This window comes from Panthera uncia, assembly GCF_023721935.1.
Source record: "Panthera uncia isolate 11264 chromosome C1 unlocalized genomic scaffold, Puncia_PCG_1.0 HiC_scaffold_3, whole genome shotgun sequence".
Classification (NCBI taxonomy): Eukaryota; Metazoa; Chordata; class Mammalia; order Carnivora; family Felidae; genus Panthera; species Panthera uncia.
This window is the reverse complement of record NW_026057584.1, coordinates 105,730,697-105,755,939: the sequence shown is the minus strand read 5'-3', so window position 1 is coordinate 105,755,939 and position 25,243 is coordinate 105,730,697. Positions and strand designations below refer to the sequence as shown.

At 40.3% G+C, this 25,243-nt stretch overlaps 1 protein-coding gene across 1 annotated transcript in view; it reads right to left on the bottom strand.

Annotated features, from left to right (window-relative positions):
• The window catches only part of CNTNAP5 (contactin associated protein family member 5), a 243,413-nt gene extending 218,512 nt beyond the window's left edge, over window positions 1-24,901 (bottom strand). The window contains exon 1 of the mRNA XM_049615751.1: window positions 24,656-24,901. Coding sequence (XP_049471708.1) covers window positions 24,656-24,890 — 235 coding nt within the window. The 5' untranslated portion in view covers window positions 24,891-24,901. The remainder of the gene's footprint in view (window positions 1-24,655) is intronic.
• Window positions 24,902-25,243: the final 342 nt, after the last annotated feature.

Sequence of the window (25,243 nt, the reverse complement as noted above, 5' to 3'; positions counted from 1 at the left end):
GTACTTTAGCTATACTGAGCACAAAAAAGACAGAAGACTATAATAACTACGATTGGGAATATAAGAAGATACATCATTACTGACTTTACAGCAATACATAGGACAATAATAGAATACTTTGAACAATTATGTAAAAACAGACTAGATAACCTAGATGAGATGGAAAACATCTTAGAAACAAAAAAGTTATTGAACCTGATTCATGAAGAAATATAAAATTTGAATACTTGTAATAAAGAGACTGAATTACTTCACAAAACAAAACAAAAAAACACAATCCTTCCCTCCCTCCCCAACCACATACACACATAAGTCTAGGTCCTGATGACTTTATCCATGAGTTTTACCTGGATATGTTTAAAGAAAAATTAACTCCTTCCCTTCCCAAACTTCTCACAAAAATACAGAAAAGAGGACAATTCCCAATCCATTCTATGAGACCAGCATTACTCTGATATTGAAACCAAACAAGGACATCACAAGAAAAGATATGTATAGACCAATATCATTGATGAATACTGATGCAAAAATATCCAGCAAAATACAAGCAAAGCAAATTCAACAACATATAAAAAGATTATAAAACATGATAAGTTCATGAAAATTGATAGTATTACAGACAATAATAATAACATAAAAAAGAACTATATAGTCATCTCAGGAAACTCACACAAAGCATTTTGCAAAATTCAATGCTTTTACAATAATAATTTTAAAAAGATGAAAAAAAAGCCAGACACCAGGTTTAGAAGGAAACTTTCTGAACCTGATAAAGGGTACTTATGAAATACCTATAGCTACATTATACCTAATGGAAAAGATTGAATACTCTCCTTCTATGATCAGGAACAAGTCAAGGATGTCTTTCCACTTTGGCTACTTCTTGTCAATGTTGTACTGGAGGTTCCAGGTAGGGCAATTAGGCAAGGAGAAAAAGACAGTCAAGTAAATTAGAAAGAAAAAAAGTAATACTCTGTTTTCAGATGACACAATCTTATGTCTAGAAAATCCTAAGGAAGCCAATACAAAGTTATGCAATGAATAAATTAAGATTGTGGCAAGATACAAGATCAATATATGGAATCACAGGTAGTTTTATATACTGGCAATGAAGAATATAAAAATAAATTAAGGAAACACTGTATAATAAAAATAAATAGGTATATAAAAAGAAAAAGAAAATAAGAAAACTAGGATTAAATTAACAAAAGAATTGCACAATTTGTACATGAGAAAATACTGTTTAAGTAATTTAAAGAAAATCTAAATAAACAGAAAGACACTCCAAGTTTATGGATCCAAAGACATTTTTAAGGTAACAGTAATTCTCAAATTAATCAACAGATCAACATCATCCTTATCAAAATCATAGATTTTTCATTGCAGAAACTGACACAACACATGAATTTGAAAATCCACTTAGAAATTCAGAGGACCTAAAATTGCCACACTGATTTTGAAAAGAATTCAGTAGGCTAAGAGGGCTAATATTTCTCAATTTTACCACCTAATACAGCACTATAGTAATTGAAACAGTGTAATACTAGAGTAAGGACAGAAAAATAGATCAATGGTATATAATTGAGAGTGCAGAGTTATACCTTCATATTTATGATCAAATAATTTTTGACAAGGACACAAAGACCATGCAATGGGAAATATTAATGGGAAAACCTGAAATGGCGCCAGTTCAATTGACATGGCACAAGTAGAACAATGAAGTCAACTCCCTACCTCACACCATAAACAAAAGTTAACTAAAAATGGGTCATATCTCTAAATTTAAAAACTGAAACCATAAAAATCCTAGAAGAAAACATAGAAATAAATCTTTGTGACCTTGGACTAAGTAATTGTTTCCTACACATGACATCAAAAACATGAGTGACAAAAGAAACATGTAGATAAACTGGACTTCATCAAAATGAGGAAAATAAATAAATAAACAAACATCAAAGGACACCTTCAAGAAGTAAAAGGCATCCCACAGAGGGGAGAACTAGTTTCAAATCCTATTATCTCATAACAGACTATGATCCAGAATATATGAATAACTCTTACAAGCCAACAATGAAAAGACAAATTATCGACTGTAAAGGTAGGTAAATAATTTAAATAGAAATTTCTCTAAAGAAGATCTAAAGGATTCCACTAAGCATATGACAAGGTGGTCAACAACATTAGTTATTAGGAAACATGACAAAGCTGCAATGACATATTACTTCACACCCACTCAAATAACTAAAATAAGCAAGACAGACTATAACAAATGTTGGCAAAGATGTGTTGAAATCAGAACTCCCCTACACAGCTGATGGATACATAAAATGGTTCAGTGGTTTGGAAAATGGTTGGGTGGTTCCTCAAGGGGCTAACCATACAATTTCTACATGACCCACTTGTTCTACTCCCATGTGTATAATCCAAGAGGAAGGAAAACCTATTTTGGTCTTCACGTATATAATGGCATTATTCATAATAGCCCAAAATGTGGGAACAGGTTAAGATGCTCATAAACTGATGAATGAATAAATAAAATGCGGTATATCCATATATTAACAAAACATTAGTAACCAGCATATGGAATATTAATTGAAATAAAAAATAATTAAATACTGACACATTCTATAACATAGACTAATTTTAGAGACATTATGCTAAGTAAAATTATCCAGTTACAAAAAAGCCACATAGTGCATGATTACATTTACATGAAACATCTAGATGAGGTTGATACGTGAGTATAGAAAGTAGATTAGTATTTGCCTGGGGTTGGGGCATTGTGGGCAAAGAGGCATTGGGGAATGACCATAAATTTCCAGGGGGTGTTATTCTGGAGATGTTAAAATATGTTCTAAAGTTAGACTATGGTGATGTGTACAACTCTGTGAATATACTTAAACCACAAATTACAGACTTTAAATGAGCACATTTTATGACAGGTTAAATATATTTTAATAAAGCTGTAAAAAAATAGCACCTTATCACTGCGAAAATATTTTAGGGCTTTGAAGTCAGAAAAAAAATGAGTTGAAGTTTCCACTTTCCCTTTATAGTTGTATTGACTTCAGGAATTTCTCACTTTTTCTGTGCCCCAGATGCTTCTCTATAAAATCAGAAAAACAGTACATGTGATGATGAAGTTAGCCTGGATCTCTAGCACAGAGTAGGTATTCAACAAATGGATTCTGCTTTTATTACACTGGTAGATGTTTTATTTTGTACACAAGCGGGTCCCAACAAATAAAGCCTACTAGGAACATTGACATGTTGAGGCCTTCAAAAAAACTTAAGTTAGCTGAAATGTTTAGGAACTCAGGCAAAGAGGCAGGGAAAAAAAAGCGTAACTCACAAATACCTTGACATTGTTTATGACACTGCATTTCTACTACCCTATCAGGAATTGTGAATTCTTAATTCACTATTTATCATTTTAATGAACATCATCAGTGCCATCACCACTACTGCAATCACTAACTAAAATTCATTACGAAAGCACATTCTGAGTGTAAGTTAATTTTTTAAGATAATGTAGTGCCTTGAGACTGAGTACTCCAATTCTTCAACTGAGACATCACAGTTATTATTACTAATAAGCTTAATACTTCTTATAATGGCTACCATTTTAAGTATTCTATGCCCAGTTTCCCAGCGAATGAAATTGAGCACACGATTCCCACTGTGAGCAATGGTTTTCCTTATTCCTCACAATAGCCTCCTTTTACAGATGGGGAAACTGTGGCTCAGAAAAGCTGTGACATTGATGTAAGGTCATAAACTCAGCTCATCAGTGGTGGTGCAGAATTGCTGTTTCTTATGCCTACTTTTTTTTTGAGGCAAAACTGGGTTACATTGTCTAATAAACTTATTTTTATATCGAGATTGTCATGGAAAATCCCAGATGCATGCTTCCATAGCTATACTTAGTTTAGCACCATGAGGAGGTGGAACCCTTCTAAATATGGCTGGATAGTGATGATTTTGCTGATAATTACATCAATGATGAAGTAACAGTTGAAGTCAAAGGTAGGTGAGTGAAGAGACATAAAATTGCTTACGCAGAGGAAGAAGCAGCTCTCTGGTGACAGGCTGTACTCCCTCACCAGTCACTATAGTGAGTCCGTCCTCTGTAGCGGACTCTGCTACAGGCGTGAGGGTTGTGGCACAACAGTATCAGCCACTAATCCCTGCCTTATCTAGCATAAGTCCAGAAGCATTTGTGCATAAATAAGTAAATCATATTGTGTGGAAATGGCTGATGAAGAAAAAAATAAAGCAGGAAAATGGGGTAGGCAGTGCTGGGGCCACGAAGGGTGACAATTTTAAATAGGGTCAATAGTTGAAGGCCCAGCTAAGAAGTTGTATTTATGCCAAGTTCTGAAAGAGGTAAAGTAGTAAGGCATGTAGTAAGTTAGAAAAGGACTTTGCAGGCAGAGGAACAAGTGACTGGACACCAAAAGTACAAATAATAAGAGAAAAAAGAACAGATAAGTTGGATTTCATTAGAAACTTTACATTAAAGGACACTATGAAGAAAATGGACTAGCGAATAGGAGAAAATATTTGCAATCATACCTCTCATAAGAGTTTAGTATCCAGAACATGTAAGTAACTCTTAATAACTCAACGCCAAAAAGACAAAACAAAAACAAAAACAAAATAAAACAAAAACATTAAAAAATGGGCAAAGGATTTGAGTGAGCATTTTTTCAAAGCAGATATACAGATGACTAATGGGTGTATGAAAAGATGATTGGCATTATTAATTATTAAGGAAATTCAAATCTAAAACCATAATGAGATATCACTATACCTCTGCTACGATGGCTACAATTGAAACGAGAAAGCAACAAGTTGCTTACAATGTAAAGGAATCAAGTAGGTCCAAAATATGGAAGACCTGAGCGGTCACTGGTCTTACTTGTAGTAAGACAGGAAGACACTGGTTGCTGTGTCAGGAAGAAATGCACACTGACTTCTATGTTGAGAACAAATTGAAGTGTGTGATAAGAAGAAGCAAGTAAATCCATTTAGGAAGCAATCATAAGAAAGCCAATGAGAGATGATGATGATGCATCTTGGACTGGAGAAGTGACCAGGGTGGTGGTGATAGTGGCTACATTCCCAGTACATTTTTTAAGCATATTTATTTTTTGAGAGAGACAGAGAAAGCGATCAGGGGAGGGGCAGAGAGAAAGAGGGAGAGAGAGAATCCCAAGCAGGCTCTGCACTGTCAGCATGGAGCCCAATGCCGGGCTCGAACTCACAAACCATGAGATCATGACCTGAGCAGAAACCAAGAGTCGGATTCTTAACAGACTGAGCCATCCAGGTACCCCACATTCCCAATACATTTAAATCATAATAGGCAGGATTGAGGTATGGGAAAAAGAGGAATCATGGTATAATTCCAGGATTTCTTGGTGGAGCACCTGACAGAGCTGGGCAAGAATGCTGGAGAGCAGATGTGGAGGAAGATCAGAAAATTATTTCCGGACACTGCATAACCATTCAGCATGTGGGTATGTGCACCATACATTCAGAAAAGGAATCTTGGTTGGAGATCTAAATTTGAGAGTCTCTATTGTGTGAATGGATTGTAACCCCAAAGGAGAATGAAGAAGAGAGCCAGGGACTGGGCCCAAGGATGACCCCTCATTTTAGAAAAAAAAAAAGGAGCAGCAAAGAATAGTGAAAGCACAGTCAGGTAGGAACGTGTAAACACGGGGCTGTTGCATCTTCAAGGTCAATGAAGCATGTATTCCAAAGAAATGGAAGGTGCCAAATGCTGCCACATCAAGGGAAGAACTTCCAGGATCCCCATAGAATTGGGCAACTGTGAAGCTCATTGGTGACTTTCCTAAGAGTTCTAGAGGAACCAATTGCGTCTTCAAAACAAATTATGCAGGATCTTCTAAATGCAGGTCTATGTACTGAGCATATAAAAGTGACTACCGTTTGTATACCAGTTGTAGGTATGCAACCCCTTACAACAAAAGTGGATACTTAATACAGTGACTAGATGAAACAGGTAAAAAGGTCAAGAATAGCAGATGCTAACTTGGCCCACATGACCGGAGTGGGCTTCACAGGTGAGCAGACGTGGGAAAGAAGAAATGTCACCAGCAGCACTGCATAGTAAAGGTGCATCTGGAAGTAAGACCAGGCATGAGTAAGACAAGGTGATATAACAGAATCGAACTGTCTGGGGAAGGAAAGGCATCCTAACACTTCCCACCTTCTGTCATAGCAGAATCAGCTTTGAGTTTGTTATCTGCACTATTATTTCATATCTTTTTTTAAATTTTTTTAATGTTTATTTTTGAGAGAGAGAGAGAGAAAGAGGGGGGCACAGAGAGAGGGGGACAGAGAATCTAAAGCAAGCTCCATGCTGTCAGTGCAAAGTTCTCCATGGGGCTCAAACTCATGAACTGTGAGATCATGACCTGAGCCAAAGTCAGATACTCAACCAACTGAGCCATCCAGACACCCCTTATTTCATATCTTTTTAAAAAATCTAATTGACCTTAAATTTACTAACTTCTTTTCAACTTATACTACTCTCCTTGAAATCATGTGGTTGGTATGTTAATTGCATATATTTTTTCTAGCACACATCAAATTAAAAATACAAATAACGCTTTTGAAAAGTGCACTCATATACCACACAAAACCTTCTTGTGTTTCATGTTCTGTGAATCCCTGAGCTCAAGCATTGAGCTTGAGTATCAGAAAGGACCCACGGAGGGAAATGAGATAAAATAAATAATATTTAAATAATGATAGATTAGTTAAGATAGATAGATAGATAGATAGATAGATAGATAGATAATACATGAGGAAATAAGGACAAGAAGGGACCTCTAGAGGGAAGATAAGCTACAGCCTGCCAAGTCTTGGTAAATAACATATTTTTGAAGGCTCACTCCACATCATCCAGTTTCCTGGGCAATTACTTTCCTTCTAGCGATGATTTAACATATGTTCAATTTGTTATCTTCCCCTCAAAACCTCTGGAACACACGCCATGCTAAAGAGTTGTTCCTGAACCTTTCAATTAGTGGCAAAAGATCTCAGACCCCAGCTCCTCCCTCAGGGGAGTCCTGAGGTAAGTCTTAAGGGAAACCCACAGCAGAGTGGGACTTCTACACTCACTCCCTGTGGAAGCTCCTGACACCAGAGGATTGTCTGGACAGACGTGTGACTGAAGCACACTCTCACTGTTGGCTCAGAGGCCCTAACGGTTGTGCATCCATTGAACCAGGGCAGGAGTGTCTGATGCAGGCAGTGTTACAAGGCCAGGGGGATTCCAGGATACATCACCATCCATCACTTACTTTTAACCTTTATAAAACTGACTCTCTATTATAATGACCTTTCACTTCCAGGATTCAAGAAAAGTTCACATTTTATCATTTGATGATTTCATTTGATGAACGAGTCCCATCATATTTGTCTGTGGTGGAGTTTTCTTGACAACCCCACATCCTTTGGGTTTCTTCTCCCATGGAGTGCCTTTGATTAGTAAAGTAAACCTGTCTCTAGGACACTGCCCTTAGCAGTGAGGGAATGAGAAAGAGACAGGCGGGAACAATTACCACCTTTTCTCTTTGGTCAAGGTAGGCACCATTGCCACCATTAGATTTTCATTAAGTGGAGCAGGAAGAAAAAACAGGAAAGAGCGAAGCGACATGGAAATGGTTACAGCTTAAAAAATGAAGCCATGGGGAGTGCTTTCCATGCACTATTCATGTTAATGTAGTGGAATTGGTCCAGCCTCTTAATTAGACTCATAATTCTTAACCTTTAGGTAAACTGTGTATTCAGGCACGATGGAGGATGAGAAATGAAATTACACTTGCCCTGAGGCAGGAAAGAACATATCTCCCAAAGACCCAAGGGCACTGGTGAGTAACTGGGGGGGGGGGGAGTTATACTTACTTTGACCAAAAAAGTACCAGATGGGATTGAACAGGCTTAGGTACAAAGATACCCTCATCGTGCAACTGCGAGAAGCTTGGTATCACTAAGAAGCCAAGGACTTAAGTTATCAAAAGCAGGACACATACTTCTGTGGCACCCAGAGCACCCTTGTGTAGTATAAAGAATGCTCAGAGTAGGCACAGACACTTCATCCTTCAATCCTTCATGTAGCAGGGTGTAGGATTGCTTTTCTGGTACTAATCAATCAGCACTATAATGGTCTTGGTAGACCCTACAGAGACCCATTCAAATTGCAGCAGGAACCACCCCAGGACATCTTTTCTTCTAGCTCTCTTCATTCATTTATTGGCTAATCTTCTCCAGCTGCTACAATGTCTAAAGTCCTTCATGGTATTAGAGGATTTCTACCAATCCCCAACTGCCTGGTCATTTTAGTGTTCCCCTCATCTTTTTCAGAAAGTACTTCTAGCTGTCACAAAATGTTGATCTTATAACATCCAGAGTAATAACCTCCCTTTGGTTCTTTGCTGCAGTCCATGCACCATCACCTGAACGCATTTGAAAGTGTTGAAATATCAAAACAACTCCCCCAAATATAAAATATGGAACAGCAGAAGCAGCCCTGCGGGAAAGTAACCCAAGCTACCGGGATGCACTCAGTGCAAGATGGCACAGCGGTGTGCTTGTCGCCTTGGGGCATTTGCAGGATGGGGCACCAGCCCTGTTGGCCAAGAGCATCCGGTACCATCTGCTTTGTCGGCTCTCCAGATGCCAGACTGAGTATGCTAGCATTCAGAGCATGAGGGAAAATATATCGACAGGACACGGTGATGTTCTGTTTTATACATTTGTGCAAATACATACACATAAGAATGTTATTTCAGGGGCAAATGGATTCATAGGAGTAACATTTTTGTGTGATGTTTTGTGAGTCAAAAGATTTGTGTGAGTCAAAAATATATAATGTTTTCATCTATACATCAACACATGCATATAGACACATTTTTATCCACACGTGTGTTAGGGCTTTGTGACTAATTACAGAATTGATTTTGAAAGTTTGCTTTCATTTTCAAAAAGAAAGGAATATAATAATACTTTCTAAATATTAGCCCTACAAGTTATGTTGACATTAGCATGAACTAACACTGAAATTGTAATATTAATTAAATAGTAAAGCTGATTTTGATATTAATCAAATACTCTATCTTAGCTAAAACTAAAATTCATGCTATATATATTCATAAGTGAGGACCTAAAAATAGACTTGTAGGTTTAAAAATAGCTTTTAGTATTTTAGAAATCTGATACACTTTTCTTTCTGGTATGTCCTACATTATAAAAAAAAATAATACATCTTGTAGTAGACGACAAGAAGAAAGCAATATTGCAAGCATGCCCTTTTATTTCAACTCTAATTAGGGTATGACTTTGTTTTCAGTTCTTTTCGTCCCTGTTCTTCCCTCCCCACCCCACTCCCACCCCCCCGAACTCTGTGATGGGCACTGAGGCTATGCACCAATTATTTCTGCTTCTTCATCTTGCAGGCATATGGTGGCATTATAGTTTCTGGTCCCCTTGGGGTTATAGGTATTTGAAGGCTAGCACAATATGACACTTCAAAATATGCCACTTGCCCTAAGGATTATTTTGAGCTGAAGGTAACTGAGAAGTAGAGACAAACAAACCTCCTCGTCCTCCCTAAATTTGCCTGAAAGCAGGACACACATTTATGAAGTTATTCCTCCTCTCTCTGTTTAGGAGGACAAAAGTTAACCAATTGCCAACAACTTTAGACCCTATCAGCCTAGAGATGGCACCAGAGGAATCTACATAACAATTTTACTCACTGGCCTTTACCTCTGCTCTTGGAAACCTAAAACTGTTTTCCTTTGTCTTATCATGTCTCCACAGATGTACTGTTCTTTGCTGCACTGTCATATAAGCTAGAGTTCTAAGCCACTTCTTTGAATTGTTCATTTCTCCCTGGGCATCTCTTGTGTATACATGAGATATACATGTTAATAAACTTCTGTTTGTTTTTCTCTTGTTCATCTGTCTTTTCTCACAGGGGTCTTAGCCAAGAAACTCAAAAGTTTTGAGGAAAAATTACTTTTCCTCCCCTATGTCTTTCATTTTGGGCAATGAATTGTAAGCTGAAGTGACATATGTCACTCCAGGCTAGAGCAGGGTTGAGGCACTCCAGAGCCCTCTCTTGCTCTTCCAAGGTGACCAGCAACCCCCAAGGAGGAGCTACTCCATGACTCTGGGTCATGGAGTGAGAAGACTGAAGGCAGGGCCCCAAACCACTCCCTGATGAGTATCTGGTCTACATGACAAATGAAACCTTGTTATCTTAAGCCATAGAGAAATTCTGGTTTTTATTTTGTTATGACCACTGCAGCATAATTTAGCCAATCCTGTCTGATACAGGAATGCCATTATTGTTTTCCAAGTACTTTGTTAAAACCATATTCTCATATGATTTTCACATACAAGGAAGAATTTTGAGTACCTGCTTTGTGCCAGGTACAGGCAAGGCTCTAGAAGAGGTGTTCAGAAATGAGTAAGACCAAGTAGTTATTCTTAAACACTCAGAGGTAGAAAAGTCTCACTTGGCAAATACTTTTTATTTCATTTCTGCCGCTGAGGAAATGTAGGTCTTCTGTGCCTCTCAGCTACCAACAGACTGTCATCCTAGGGTTCCTATTGCCACCATAACCATTTCTCCCTTTAAGAAGCTCATTGTAGGGGGACCTGGTTAGAAGAGTTGTCATGTCTATGTCTGTTGTCATGGACTCCTCTTTTCAACTTCATAACTTGAGGCCCTTGGGAAGATCACACAGGGCTATCTGCCCTAGGATCATATCTCCAAGTTGAGAATCTGTTCAACTTTATTCAAGATACACAGTAAACAGAACACAGGATTCTAATTCAGAGACAATTTCCTCAAAGGGTTATTTTTCTTCTCCCTCCCTCCCTCCTCTCTCTCTCCATGACACTCACCCCCACCCCCTGTCCCTCTATTTCTCTCCCCTCTCTCATTCCCTCTCTTCCTTCTTTCCTTTGTCTCTGTCTTAAACTTCCCAAGTGGGTTTCTGCAACCTACTCCAATATTGTGACGTCTTATCCTCTCTAAACTCAATCCAAAAACTCTGCTGAATTTACAGATGGTCTGTTAGGGTGTCAGCAACTTCATTTCTGATTTTCTTCTTATCTGACTTCTTTTCCCTGTCAGCGATGTGTTCACAGAGAGAATTAGTTTTCTATTCTTGGGGACATCTTATGAAATGATTTCCCAGAGAGATTTTGTAGTGACTTGGCTGTATATATAATACTAGTTTACTGGGCAAAATCCAGCCTTGTCCTGATTCAGTTCAAGAGAATATTGTATAACTGGCTTCTGAGGAGCTGGTGACCTGGCAGACTAAAACAAGGATTGTTTTCATTTGTCCACCAAACTGAAGTTAATCACCACAGGTTTTATTAGAGTCACTTGTGTTTGTTCAGATATGGATAGGGTCATGTGGTTCTTCCTTCACTTAGCTTCATTGACCCTCAGTTTGTTTATCAGTAAAAACATGGCTCATGACATTATAAAGACTAAATGAGATGGGTGTACAATCCATCTATACTAGGAACTGAAAAATACATATTAAAAATCCTGGCACATTAAAGCTATTAGATTCGAAAGCTAGGCTTCATGCTAATATTGTTTCTTTTCTTTTTTTCTCTATTTTAAGTGTCCCCTACATGGGGATCATTAGGAGCCTGAAAAGAAAAACTGAATAAAATGCATATATACATATCATATACAGGTATTTGTGTATGTATACATATGTATACATGGATTTGTTTTATATATGTATATACACATGACATGTTATAATTAGCTACATGTACCCTATATTGATATGTTCTCTTCAGTAAACACATCTCTCTTCATTTGGCAGAATCAGCCCACAGAATAAGTTATCTGGACTCAGGATCTTGATTCTGCTTTTCCTTCATCTTCTCTTGATATCTGTCTCTGACTTTTAGGAGTATGACCTTTGAAGTTAGAGCTACTTGAATTTGGATGGTCCATGTACGACCTACAGCAAGTTACTTTACTTTGAAGTCTCCATTTCCTCATTTATGTATCTGGAATAATAACACCTTATTAAGTGGCGATGAAAAAATATAAAATAGCATGTGTGTTTAAATATGCATACACGCACACACAAATATGCATGCATGGACATATGTATCTGTATACACATGTATGCACACACCCACATGCTACACATCTGTCAGGTGCTGCCATCACTGCTGGGAGTGTTACTGTTATAATAATTAGTGATCCTGGTACTCCTTGATTCTCTTGTTGGCTGAACTTCCACATCTGGATACAGGGACTCTAGACCCCCTCTTCGCCTTTATACCAACTTTTAAGAGTATGAGAGTCGATTATTCCTAACAGTAACCCATCTTTAGGGCTGCAGAGATCCCCTCTGCAATATTTCTATGACTGTTGCTTAGAACTTTTATGCTGTGCACTTATGGGATCTCCAGGGCTCGGGCACTGTTTGCTTCCCACACTGCTTCCTTTATCACATCACCCTAGGGCCCCATTCTCACTGCTTACAGCTTTCTTTTATCACCCCCACCCTACTTCCCCTTAGCACCCTTCCCCTAATGTGCTATTTAATGGACTTGATGTCTCCCACTCTGCTCACCTGTGACCCTGCCACTTCTGACCCCTGACCTCAGGCCTCAGCACAGCCCGCTAGCCTAACCGCCCATCCCATATCTCAAAATCAGCATACTGAGTACAAAATCTACTTTATTCCCTACTAGAATAAACACACTCTAGCCACTTAACTCCAATTTTTCTGTTAATTGGTTTTGCGCTGGAAGCCGTATCCCGAATGAAAACGTTTTTGACCTGCACTATCCAATATGGTAGCCACTAGCCACATGTAACGATTCAGCTCTTGAAATGTGTTGTAATGTGTTGTAAATGCAAAATACCCATCAGATTTTCAAGATTTGGGAAAAATAAAATAAATCATAATAATTTTCTTTTGCTAATTAAACATTGAATAGATACTATTTTGGATATATCGTCACAAATAAAGCATAGTATTAAAATTCATTTCGCCTAATTAGACATTGAATAGATACTATTTTGGATATATTGTCACAAATAAAACATAGTATTAAAATTCATTTTGCCTGTTTCTTTTTATGTTTATAATGCAGTTGTTAGAAAACTTTCACATTCCCATTGAACAGCATTCCTTGAGTCTATTTTGTTCATCAAGAGCAATCTGATCGCTCTCTTGTTTCCTTTCCTATTTCTATGACCCCATGCTTCTTACCTCTTCCCTTGGCTGCAGAGATGGACCTCACTAGTCTTTGTCTGTAGTGTCCTCCTGACCCAGTCAGCTGTTTCTACGGCTTCATGGCTAGTCTTCCGATTGTATCACTTTCCAGTCTTCACTCAGCAGAAGTAGTGAAGTTCATCTACAGAAGCATGTTGGAAGGTATCTGCAACATAGAAGGCCCTCCCTCCTTCCTACCCATCCTCCTTCCCATCCTTTCTGCCTCCTCACTGAAATAAATAGCAACACTATCAACTACTTCACTCCTAAATAGGATTCTCCTCCACTCCCTAAGAATGGTCTCCCTCTATGCCTCTCCCCCTCACAGTGACTCTTATCCATGCTGTGTCTCAAAAGTAAAGCCTTACCACAGAAGATCTCCAAGATTCACCTAAATGGAATTGATTGTTCATTTCTTGAGCACTTTACATCCTTCTAACTTCTAAATATTGTCTCTAATTCTATCGACAAGGGCACAGGCTCCTTAAATGGTAGCAGTCAGTGTGGTCAACCCCTTTGTGTATATGTTTGCAATCCCTGAAAAAGGCTGCAAATTGGGTTAATATGTTACCCATTGTGCAGATGGGACAAGGTGACTCAGAAACTTTGGTTATATACCCTGACAATGGCCACTTGGCAAAGAAGTGGCAGAACAGGGGAGCTGAGTTATTTATTTTTATCTACCTACCTACCTATTGCTTCAGAGCCTAAAACATGTCCACCATGAAATACCGAGATTATGGTTTGACATCTGCACAGCACCCAGCACATTGCTTGGTATTTCTCATCAGATCCTGCACGTGCACTTACGCACACACGTGCACACAGGCACACACAGGGGTGCAGGCGCACACGTGCATAGGAAAGCATGGAGGAATAAAACCGCTATAATGCGCTCATTCTTGTCTCTCGGCAAAAGTGAGAGGGCGGGGGGAGTTAGGTAGAGAAAGACACCTGTGTCATTTCAAATGAACTTAGGTAAGTTGAGGAACTTCAATTATAAAGTTTCCACCTATTTTTATCCTTAGAAATGATGTGAGTACAATTAGCATTATTTATGTCATCTGCATTCTTCGAGATGGGGCACCTGAGGCTGACGGCTGTTGAGTACCTATTCTAAGGTCACATGACTAAGTGATACCTGCATTCTTCATGGGCACGCTGCTGCCTTCGCTCTGGCACCGTTGCAGTGAGGACCCAGGCGGGAGGAAAATGCCAGGTCGGCCATGACTCCCCATAACAAACTGAGCTGCCATTAGACACGAAGTGTGTGCAGACTGACGGGCCTCATCGGTGCAGTTGGTATCACTCCCTTTCCACACCACCTCCCAACCACTGCAGTAAATACTATATATTTACTATATATAAAGTAACTACTATAGGACATGCATACTTACTCTAAGGCTAGAAATTCTTAACCCTGCCACTCTTGTTAGGACCTTGGGGAAGTTTCGCACCTTCCCTGCACAATCGGTATCACCATATGTAAAAATGTTCTGAGGAGAAGATCAGGTGCATGAGGGTATGAAAAATGTCACCTACTATATAAATAAATTATCATATTTCATTGTCTTCAGAGTCTTAGGAAAATCCTCTTTTTTTTTGTTTTTGTTTTTGTTTTACTGACTCCTCCAGTTCCTTACAGTGACAAGAAAGTAATAAACCGTCACATGCATTTTAACTCACTTTGTGTTGGTTAGTAGAGTCATGAAGTGTCACAGTGGGAAGGGCACTTAGGGAACATCAAATATAACCAACTAAGGTTAAAGAAGACAAATTGAGGTCCATTAAAATGTGTAAGTAAGTTGTTCAAGGTCACAGAGAGTCTGTGTTGGAGCCAGAAGCAGAATGGTGGCTCCCACCTCCCAGTCTTGCCCTTCCCACTCACAAACTCCTCTCTGCTTACAAGGGTCTCCGCAGCAGGTTTAGCCAAATGTACTTCTTTTATCATGGGTCCTCTGACATAATATGGACACCAGTGATACTAACTATTCATTGAGGTGGAATATTCTATTCATTCAACAACTACTCCCTCCATGTTTCCTGGGTGCCAGGTATTGTTCTAGGCACTTGGGGCATAAAGTGGTGAATTAAACAAAGAAGGATCCCTCCCTCATGGAGTTCACATTCTACTGACAGAGGCAGATAGTAAACAAACAAATAGGAAGAAAATATCAGGTAGTAATAACCTCTGTGCAGAATATTAAAATAGGATGAAGTGATAAAAAATGATAGAGTATATACTTTAGTTGTATGTAAAAATTTTTAAATGTTTTATTATCTTGAGAGAGAGAGTGAGTATGAGTGGGGGAGGGGAAGAAAGAGAGAAAGAGAGAGAGAGAGAGAGATTCCCAAGAAAGCTCTGTGCTGTTAACATAGAGCCCAACTCAGAGCTCGATCACGAACCATGAGCTCATGATGAGCCAAAATCAAGTCAGACACTTAACCGACTGAGCCACCCAGGCACCCCAGTTGTATGTAAAATTTAAGTTGACATCTAATCATGGGAAGAGGAACAAAATTTTTGAGTAGAGAAAACAGAGAGTGCATCTGTTTAAGATGTAGAGGGCTAGTTTGTCAAGGAATAGAATAAAAGGTTTAGGGAGGGCGTGGGGGAACATGAATGAACTGGGGAGTGAGCTCAGCCTGCAGAGCTCTATAGGCCATGGTAAGGAGTCTGAGAAGGATTTAAAGCCAGTTTCATATAATCTCATTTTAGGAAGATCATCACATTGTCTGCTGTGTGAGATAGAAAATGTAGGGAGGTAGGGTAGGGGTGGGATAGGAGTGGAGAGGAGAAGGGATGTGATGCATTTGTCCAGTCTAGAGAGGGTGAAGTTTGAACGTAGGCGGTTAACAGTGGAAATGAAGGGAAAAGGCTGGGGTCAAAGTCAGCTGTGACTGATGAGTTTGAATATTTGCTGATGTATACTGGATGGGGAACAGAGACAGTAAGGAGGGAATGAGTCCTAGGCTTTGGCCTTGAGAAACTGGATGGTGTCCTTCATTGAAATGAAAAAAAAAAAAAAAAAAAAATAGATGAATGGATTTGAGTGGTCGGCAGTGGGAGTGGGGTGGGCATAGACTTAACTGTAACACTTTCAACAGTGCTATTAGGTAAGAAAATACCACATTTACAAATACCTAAACTTTAGTTTAGAAGTCAGTATGCCCATAATAAATCAACAAGAGACAGATCCCAAAATTCAACTTTTTCACCAGTCATAAAATAGGATTCTGAGACCCTCACCTGTTAGCCAGGAGAACTAATATTCCCCTTGCTCTTTGGAAAATGTGATAAAATACTAGCTAAAATAACAGTAGTATCTTGAATGTTTACTATATGCAAGACACAACATCTGTCTTATTACATTTACAGATAAAGAAACTGAGGCTCAGAGAGTCCATGTAATATGCTCACATGCTCAGAGCTAAGAAGTAGAAAAAGTAAAATTTAAAACCATTTTCTATGATTCTAAAATTCATGCTCTTTTCATGTTGTTGCCACTGTACTATATCTTTGTTTATATAAAATTTTTAATGTTTATTTATTTTTGAGAGACAGAGAGAGACAGAGTGCAAGTGGGGGAGGGAGAGAAAGAGAGAAAAAGACACAGTCTGAAGCAGGCTTCAGGCTCTGAGCTGTCAGCACAGAACCAGACACCGGGCTTGAACTCACGAACTGCCAGACCATGACCTGAACCGAAGTCGGGCACTTAACTGACTGAGCTACCCAGGCACCCCACCACTATACTACATCTTAAAAAAAAAAAAAAAAAAAAAAGAACCCTGTTTCCTGTAAGTACTCAAGATAAATTAAGTGAACACAGCATTTCATAGAGTGGTGAGAAAAATAAAAACTTTATCTCATACAGGGTCTAAATGTTGATTATTGAGCAATCCACATTGACTACTGAAGTAATCAATGGTCTGGAAAGCAATTTATTTGCAACCAGACACATATCTTTTGAATTGATGTGGGGTATTTTTTATTTCCCTTAGATACACACCCACATCTCCAGCTCCTCTAAGGTGTAGGTCTTCTTTGTAAAATCCACCCACCTCTAATTTTGACTTTATGTCCCTAGCAAAACACCAAGAGTGAATTATTAGGACATTAGGAAAGGTGGCTTTCATGAACAGTAAAATGCATTGCCTTGATTCATGTGATAGTCTCTTTATATTTTTTAAAGACCTATGGCAAACTCTTATAAACACATTTTAGCCATGCTATTTTAAGGGTAACAAAAGTCCCTAAGAGGGAAAAATGGAGAGTCAGACACATTTCCTGCTTGAACTAGAACTGACTTATTGGCCAGCAGGACAGTAGAGTGCAAACATCTACACAGAGTTGTAGAGATATGAATTTGACTCCTGATTCTGCCTTCCATTTGCTCTGTTCCTTAGGCTGGTTGACTATCTATACAAAATTTTAAAGAACATATGAGTGTCCATTCACTCACCCCATGAAAAGATGGAATGAAATTGACATCCCCTTGAATGTGGGCCAGTGTGAGTGACTATCTTATAATTAGAAAATGGCAGAAATAATAAGGCATGACTTTCAACACTAGGTAAGAAAATGCAATCTAGGTTCAGCCTTCCCCTCTCCCTCTCTTGGGATATTTGCCCTGAGACCCCATCATTGTGTTATGAGAAAGCCAAGCAGCCACATGGAAAGACCACATGCCCAACTGAGGACTCAGCCAACAGCTAGCGCCAACTGAGTGAGTGAGCTCTCAGCACACACCCAGTGCCAGCCCCAGCCCCTGGTGACCCAGGGTGGAGCAGAGATGGGAAAATCCTGCTGGCACCTGCCCAAACTGCAGATGAGTGGACAAGATGGACGTTGCCATCGTTTTAAAGTGCTAAGTTTTAAGTTTAAGTTTGTTAAATAACAGTTGATAATCAGAACAGAAGATGAACCTTTTCTGTGAGTACCTAAATATTATTTTCAGTCCCTCTGTGAGACCTTTCTTCTTTTTCTGCATGTTAGTCTGGAATGTACATGGAGGTTAAAGTCAAAGACATTTATTTGGAACTGGTGTCCAGTATTTAGTATCTATAAGACCCCGGGCAGACCATCTAAGTTATTACAGCCTCACTTCTGTTAAAAAATGAGAATGATAATACAGACTTCATAAGACCATTGAGAGGATTAAGTGAGATAATGCATTAGAAATGCCATCCAGAAAGAAGGCTCCCAGTAGCCAAGAACCAAAATCAACAGCAGCAGTGGTAATACCAAAGAGTATGCCTTACAGGAGTCATGATCTTGTTTACGATTCTTGCTGTACCTAAAGTAGAAATAATCTTTTGTTAAAGAGATTTCAAATACTGCCCTGGTATTTTTGTTTTGCAGGTGTCATGCCACAGTTTTGTGATCTTGATTATGCTGTTTCTGTGACAAAATTGTTTTAAGTAGAATGGTGACGACATGGCTTAACAAAAGGACTATGGATTTGGGGACCAATTATACATGTATGTGCACACATGTGTGTGTGTATGTTGGAGGGAGGGAAGGAAGGAAAGAAAGGAGGAAGAAAGGAAGGAAGGGATGAAGGGAGGGAGGAAGAAAAGGTAGGGAAGGGTGTGATGCAAAGGACAAGGATTCCAGCTCCCATAGAGACCTCCTCTAGAATTTGTGAATGTGGTGGGGGTAGGTGGGAAGTAGTAAAATAATGGGTGAAGGGGCCAATGCAATCTCAACTCAGTGTAATTGGGGGAACAAGGACAAAAGTACTGCCATGAATCAGAAGCAATCAGAGGTGGCCTCTAAGACTTTTGCTGACAGTGCTCAGCTAGACTGTGGGGATCGGGGCTATATAAGACAAGGCTTCTGTCCTCGGAGAGCTAGTAGCTATTTCTAGCTCATCAGGCATAAGGAGTGACCTAAACTGTCTATGGACTTAGCAAATTACAGATACTTGGTTTAGCCTGACTTAAATAAACTGACATTAGCCTTTGGATTTGAAATAGGAAGAAGAGTGAGCAATCCTTTGCTTCAATGTTCTGGTGACTTCCTTGCACACTCAGGATAAAACCCGTAGCCCTAGACCTGTCATGATCTGGTTTCTGGATACCCCAGCCTCATTCTCCTATCACCCCATTCCTTCTCTCTCCACTAGCCTCACTGGCCCTCTTGCTGTTCCTCTGCCTGGAATCTTCTGTCCCAGATATCACATGGCCCACACCTTCTCTTTACCCAAGATTCTGATGGTTGCCCCTCCTAGTCCAGGGAGCTTTCCTACCCTGTTATGAAATAGAACTCCCCAGGCCTGGTCACTCTCAGGATCCTTGTGCTTCTCAACTTTTCTCCTTCATGCTGTTCATGAACTGAGCATGTGTGGGGTGGGGGTGGGAGTGTTTGTGTGTGTTTGGTCTGTCTCTCTCGTAACTTGCGACAATCATGGGGGCAGGAACTCTGTTTTTTCAGTGTTTCATTCCCACCAGACAGAAAAGTATGTGATACCAAATGGAGAGAACCAATAAATGCTTATTGTTTGAAAGAAAATATAATCATCTGTTAATATTTGTACCATGTTTGGTACAAATACTGGGGACAAAGAGTTTTAGGTTTAGTTAACTCCAGAGTACCCTGAAAAGCTACCTGTTTCTATCCATGATTTGACTTTTCTCTATCACAATTCCTTAACTAGATTTATAAGTCTGATCATTTGTTTTGTACACATCTGAAACCAAATATTACAAATGCACAAGAGTGTTTGTACACACAAGTGCATTTGTAGACATATTTGGACATACACAAAGTATATAATATGTATGCAATTACATAATATACATTATATAGCATATACACTATAGTGTATGGTGTGTATATATGATATATTCGTACATGCTACACTATATATTTATATATAATCTAAACTATATATCAACATTATATATATATATATATATATATATATATATATATATATACACACACACACTTGTATATATGTATACATATATATAGCCAGTTAGCTGCATACTCACTAAAATATCATTAATTAAGGGAAAAGAACAAAATTGAAAGTTTTGGAAGAGTTTAAAAGAAATAAGATTTAATCACTTTCAAATCCATTGGGACATAGCTGGGTAAAGCAATTGACCCCAAGTGGAAACCACTCATGTGCCTGCCTGAATGGATGGATGGATGGATGGATGGATGGACAGGAATGATGTTAGCCCATTACAGGTAGGGAAATGGGGACTCTGAAGCACTCTAGGGGACTAAGTAACTAGTTCTACTGAGGAACTTAATCCTCATGGCAAACTTGTTTGCTTGGCTGATTTGCTTGGTAAATGCTTTCTTTCCAGAACCAAAGTAAACTCCAGCTCAATATATCCTATGGCTATTAATTTCAATGTAATGGAGTCTCAATTTTCCTATGTATTTTCAAGACATTTCAGTGTTCATATGTTTCAATTATGACTTTTTACCTCTGCCTTAGAGAGCTCACAGTTTTATTGGGGAGAATATTCCCAAATAGACTTTCACTCCACAGAGGGGTTAAGTATAAAAAGATGCAAACGCCAGATAAACTCCAATGAGAGAATCTAATGAGGAAAGGCGTGGTGCCATGGAGACTATGGAAGAGATTTTTGGGATAGACAGGGCTTTCGGTCCTCATCCCCACCAGCGACCTGGGCACTGGGTTCCCCCAGGTGATCACCTTCCTCTGCCCCTTTCAATCTTGTCTTCCTTATGGGTTATAGAGCTAACTGGCCAAGTATTAAAGCATCCTCCAGATCGTGGACTCAATATTTCTTTCTGTGTCTTCTGTGTGTTTCCTAAGCTGGGTTCTATTTTATTTCACATGTACATCACATGTTGCCCTCAGGACCCCAGCCTTGGGCAAAATTCCTAGGAAGATGCTGGCAGTGAGAAAGGCCTGGGCTCAACCAGGGTAGCCCTTGTTCCTGGGGACAATGTTCCTGGCCACCTCCTATCCTGGTGACAAGGTGCCCTGAGCACTGTCAGGCTGCTGATTCCTGTCCTGGAAACTACTCTGTAGCACGGGACCGCAGGCCCTGCATAAAGTCCAGGGTAGTAAGTAGAAGCCCAGGGAAAATGACTACAAAGATGCATGGGAATAGCAAAGACACCTTTCCCATGGACACCTGAGGCTTGGAATTCTGGCCCTTCAGAGAGTTTGTAGCATAAATCTTCAGTTAAAGAGACAGATGACACATTCCATTGGCTGGCACTTATCAGCAACCCTGGGGAAGGATATCAGAGGAAACTGCCAGAAAATGACAGTGTCATGGTTCAGTCACTGACTGAATGAAAAATACACAGAGGTGAACCAAGCCTGAACTTCTCCTGCCTGTCTTCCTTTTTCTTCTCCCCCTGCTGCTCCTAGACACCTGGAGCCAAATCCAGAGCTGAGAGCAGACAGAAAGAGGCTCTGGGAATGCCCTTGCGGGGGTCCTTGGGGCCACCCTGGGAAGGTATGCATGAGCCCTGGATGCAGCTGAACCTCAGGAAGAATGCTGCACCCCCTTTGAAGATACCCAGGGATTCGCCCTAATTCAAGCCACCCTGATGATCACAGGGCCTCAGACTACTTGACTTACTTCTAACTTGACTTACTTCTAACTTAACTTACTAACTACTTGACTTACTTGACTTGCCCAGACTACTTGACTTGCTTCTAACTTGACTTACTTCTAACTTGACTTACTTGACTTATCCAGACTACTTGACTTGTTTCTAACTTGACTTCTAACTTGACTTACTACTTGACTTACTTGACTTACCCAGACTACTTGACTTGCTTCTAACTTCTGGATCTGTGAGGTCTGCACAGTGTATCAGAAATGGCATCCCTGGTTTGACCACAGGTGAAGCCGGGTCCCAGAACCTGATCTCCCTCCCTCCCTCTCTCTCTCTCTCTTTTCTTTTTTTTTTTATAAGACAGCCAATCTGCGGCATTTTATTATAACAGCCTGACAAAAGCAGTCCACTAGGCCCTGGCTGGGGATTCATTCATGTTCCCACAATGGTACATGGTTGTCTGCCCATTTCTGGGAGGTAAGCACCACTGAGTCAGGATCCATCCCTGCACTGAAGGCTGTGAAGTTGGGGCCACATCTCTAAGGCGCTCTCTGTCTGCAGTCCTACCCCACCCACAAGCAGTGCCTGGTTTATGCAAGCCAGCTCGCCAGAAAAAAAAGCAGACACTGGGTGCACATGTCCATTGTCCTCGTTCACGTACCTCATTTGATTCATAAGCCATGGGGCAAAAGACGATTAATGAGCGTTCTCAACCCCAAGACACAGACAGTATCTTCTCACTGTGTTTCTGTGAACACGCATGTGGGAAAATGTCCGGAAGAACGCATACCTAAGTGCAACATTGGTCTCTCTGGGTGGTGAGATTATCTGCATGCGTGAGTTATAATTATTATAATTCTTCAATTTATACCACTGAAGTAGAAATAAAATCATCCTTTGAACCTATTTCTCATGGCAGTGCAAATCTGGGCCTTCTCTGCTGGGACTGAAGCTGTGAGCAAGGAAAGAAATACGACACCCGCATTTGTTGAACACCTAATAAGTACCAGGCACAGTACCAGGACGAAATCGCTCAGGTGCTGAAATTGCTAGTGGAAAGGTAGCAACGTGCACAAGTTTCTCGAAGTAGTAAGAGGCAGAGTCCCTCTCAATATGTGCCCCCAAATCCATGCCCTTGCACTTGAATATACTCAGGGATCTGATGACAGTTGACTTAGGGGAAAAAAAAAAAAAAAAGCACATACAAAGGCAATGGTGTCACCAAACTGATATCACACGATACATACACTAAAGGGAATCCATGGTCAGAATGAACATTACCCCATTTTTTTCTGAAAATTCCACCAAACACAATCCTCAGAAAACTAGAAACCACTCAAGGAAAAGAGGGTAGGTTGGTTCTCCAGACACAGGTACTCTGAATAGTGCCGAGAGTGACAGGTGCAGGCTTGACAGCCAGAATAGAGAGACATGGGAACACGTATCAACACGGAGCCTCTCAAGCAGCACATCTGAGGACACCGGGGAGGGCCAGCACCCGGTGCCTCAGATCCAATCGGCCCTGTGAGCATGGCTGAAGCCAAGGAGAGTACGGTAATTGATTTTCACAATGATGATCTCTAGTCATCAAGAAAAGGTTACATTTTATGTTCAGAACCCTCTGTTTAAGAAAGCAGGGAAGCATGTAATCCATTTGAGAAAGATTTTCATTTCAAATAGTTAAAAACTCTTTGAAAACATTTTTGTGCTTAAAGGGATAAGTGACACTTATCTGGAAAATTCACTTATGTGGAACAACGTCTTTCCTAAAGATTCTAGATCAGTGAGGCGGCATGTTATATTTAGTTAGGCTTCTATCACTTCTCTCCTTTGTTGACATTCCCACTGTCTAATCTTCTCCAGCCTTTCAAACTTCCTAACTTCTAAGCATAATGGGGTTGTAAGTTTCTTGAGGTGACAGATTGTGACACACATTCTTGGATATTCTATGTCCCTGTAGTTCTTGGCTTTTTTGTTTTTCTTTTCTTTCTTTCTTTCTTTCTTTCTTTTTTTTTTTTTTTTTGAAGACCATGGAACAGATGATAAACTGATAGTCACAGAAAATGATGGACTCCCAGAGTACCCATGAACTCTGACAAAGCCCTCCTGACATTTTGCAAAAAAAACCCTTTTGGGTTCTGGTAAGAGTCCTAGAAGTCTGTTTGCTTGTTGTTGTTGTTGTTGTTTTTCTAACAGCAACCTTATTTTTAAAAAGAGTCATTTCCATGGAGGCCTGTACTTTCCAGGTAACACTAGAGCTGGGAACACACAGGACTGTCCCTGCCTGTCCTGCTGGCCTCCTTGCCCAACACCACGTCCCTCTGCATATCTTGCCCTGGAAAGAACTCATTGCTTTTTGGTGAATGTGCTGAGATCCTTCGTGCTTTCTCATATGCTATTCCCTTTCCCAGAGAAATTTCTTCCCAAGTCCACACCTTCTATGTCTAGTTTAAATGCTCTCTTTGAGTACTGCTGCTCTCAAGAACCTTCTCATTCCCTCAGCTGTTGGAGGGTGGGTGTGGTCTTCTTTGTCTTTTTGCACATCAGGATGGAACTGTGAGAGGCTGCAAAGCTCGCTCTCGGCCACACCTGGGAGTCAGAGACAGGATGAGAAATCCATCCCTGGTCCTCTCCCGACCTTGTTTCTTTCTGCGGCAGGGTGAACAACCATCACTGCAGCCCCCTCGTGGGCAGACACCCCTGTCCTCGACATTCTGTGTTTGGGAAGCCTATCTGTCGTCAGCCCTTGTGGCCCACGCAGAGGAGCAGGGACGAGCCTTACCTGGCGTGTTGAGCAGGCGGGACCTTCTGCAGTGGTAGGCTACCTCCTGCTCACAGTGCTCAGAGCCGTCAATCATGGCTTCCAGCTGTTCCATGCTGCCGCCATAATCCAAGGCCATGGTGTAGGGCTTCTCTGGGTCAGCACCCCGCACCCGGGTCAGCTCTGTGTTGTTGTGCTGCACTGATGTCCAAATCTTGTCCTCTGTCCAGAAAACACAACCCAAGGAAGGAGACATCAGAAGGAAGGTCAAAAAGGGATCATGCTTATATACCTCAATAAAGCCAGAGGTGTGGGGAGGAGGTGGGGAAGAGATCACTCAAGCAATGTGATACTTGGCTCCACGTGGGGCAATCAATCACCACTACAGCGCTCTACTCGTGCAAAAAACAAACAAAAAAATGACCAGAGGATTTCTGTTTCTCATAAAGCTCTGCCTTAATTTAATATGGGGGTTAATAGGGGCGCCAGAGTGGCTCAGTCAGTTAAGCATCTGACTTTGGCTCAGGTCATAATCTCGAGGTTTGTGAGTTCGAGCCCCACATCGGGCTCTGTGCTGACAGCTCAGAGCCTGGCACCTGCTTTGAATTC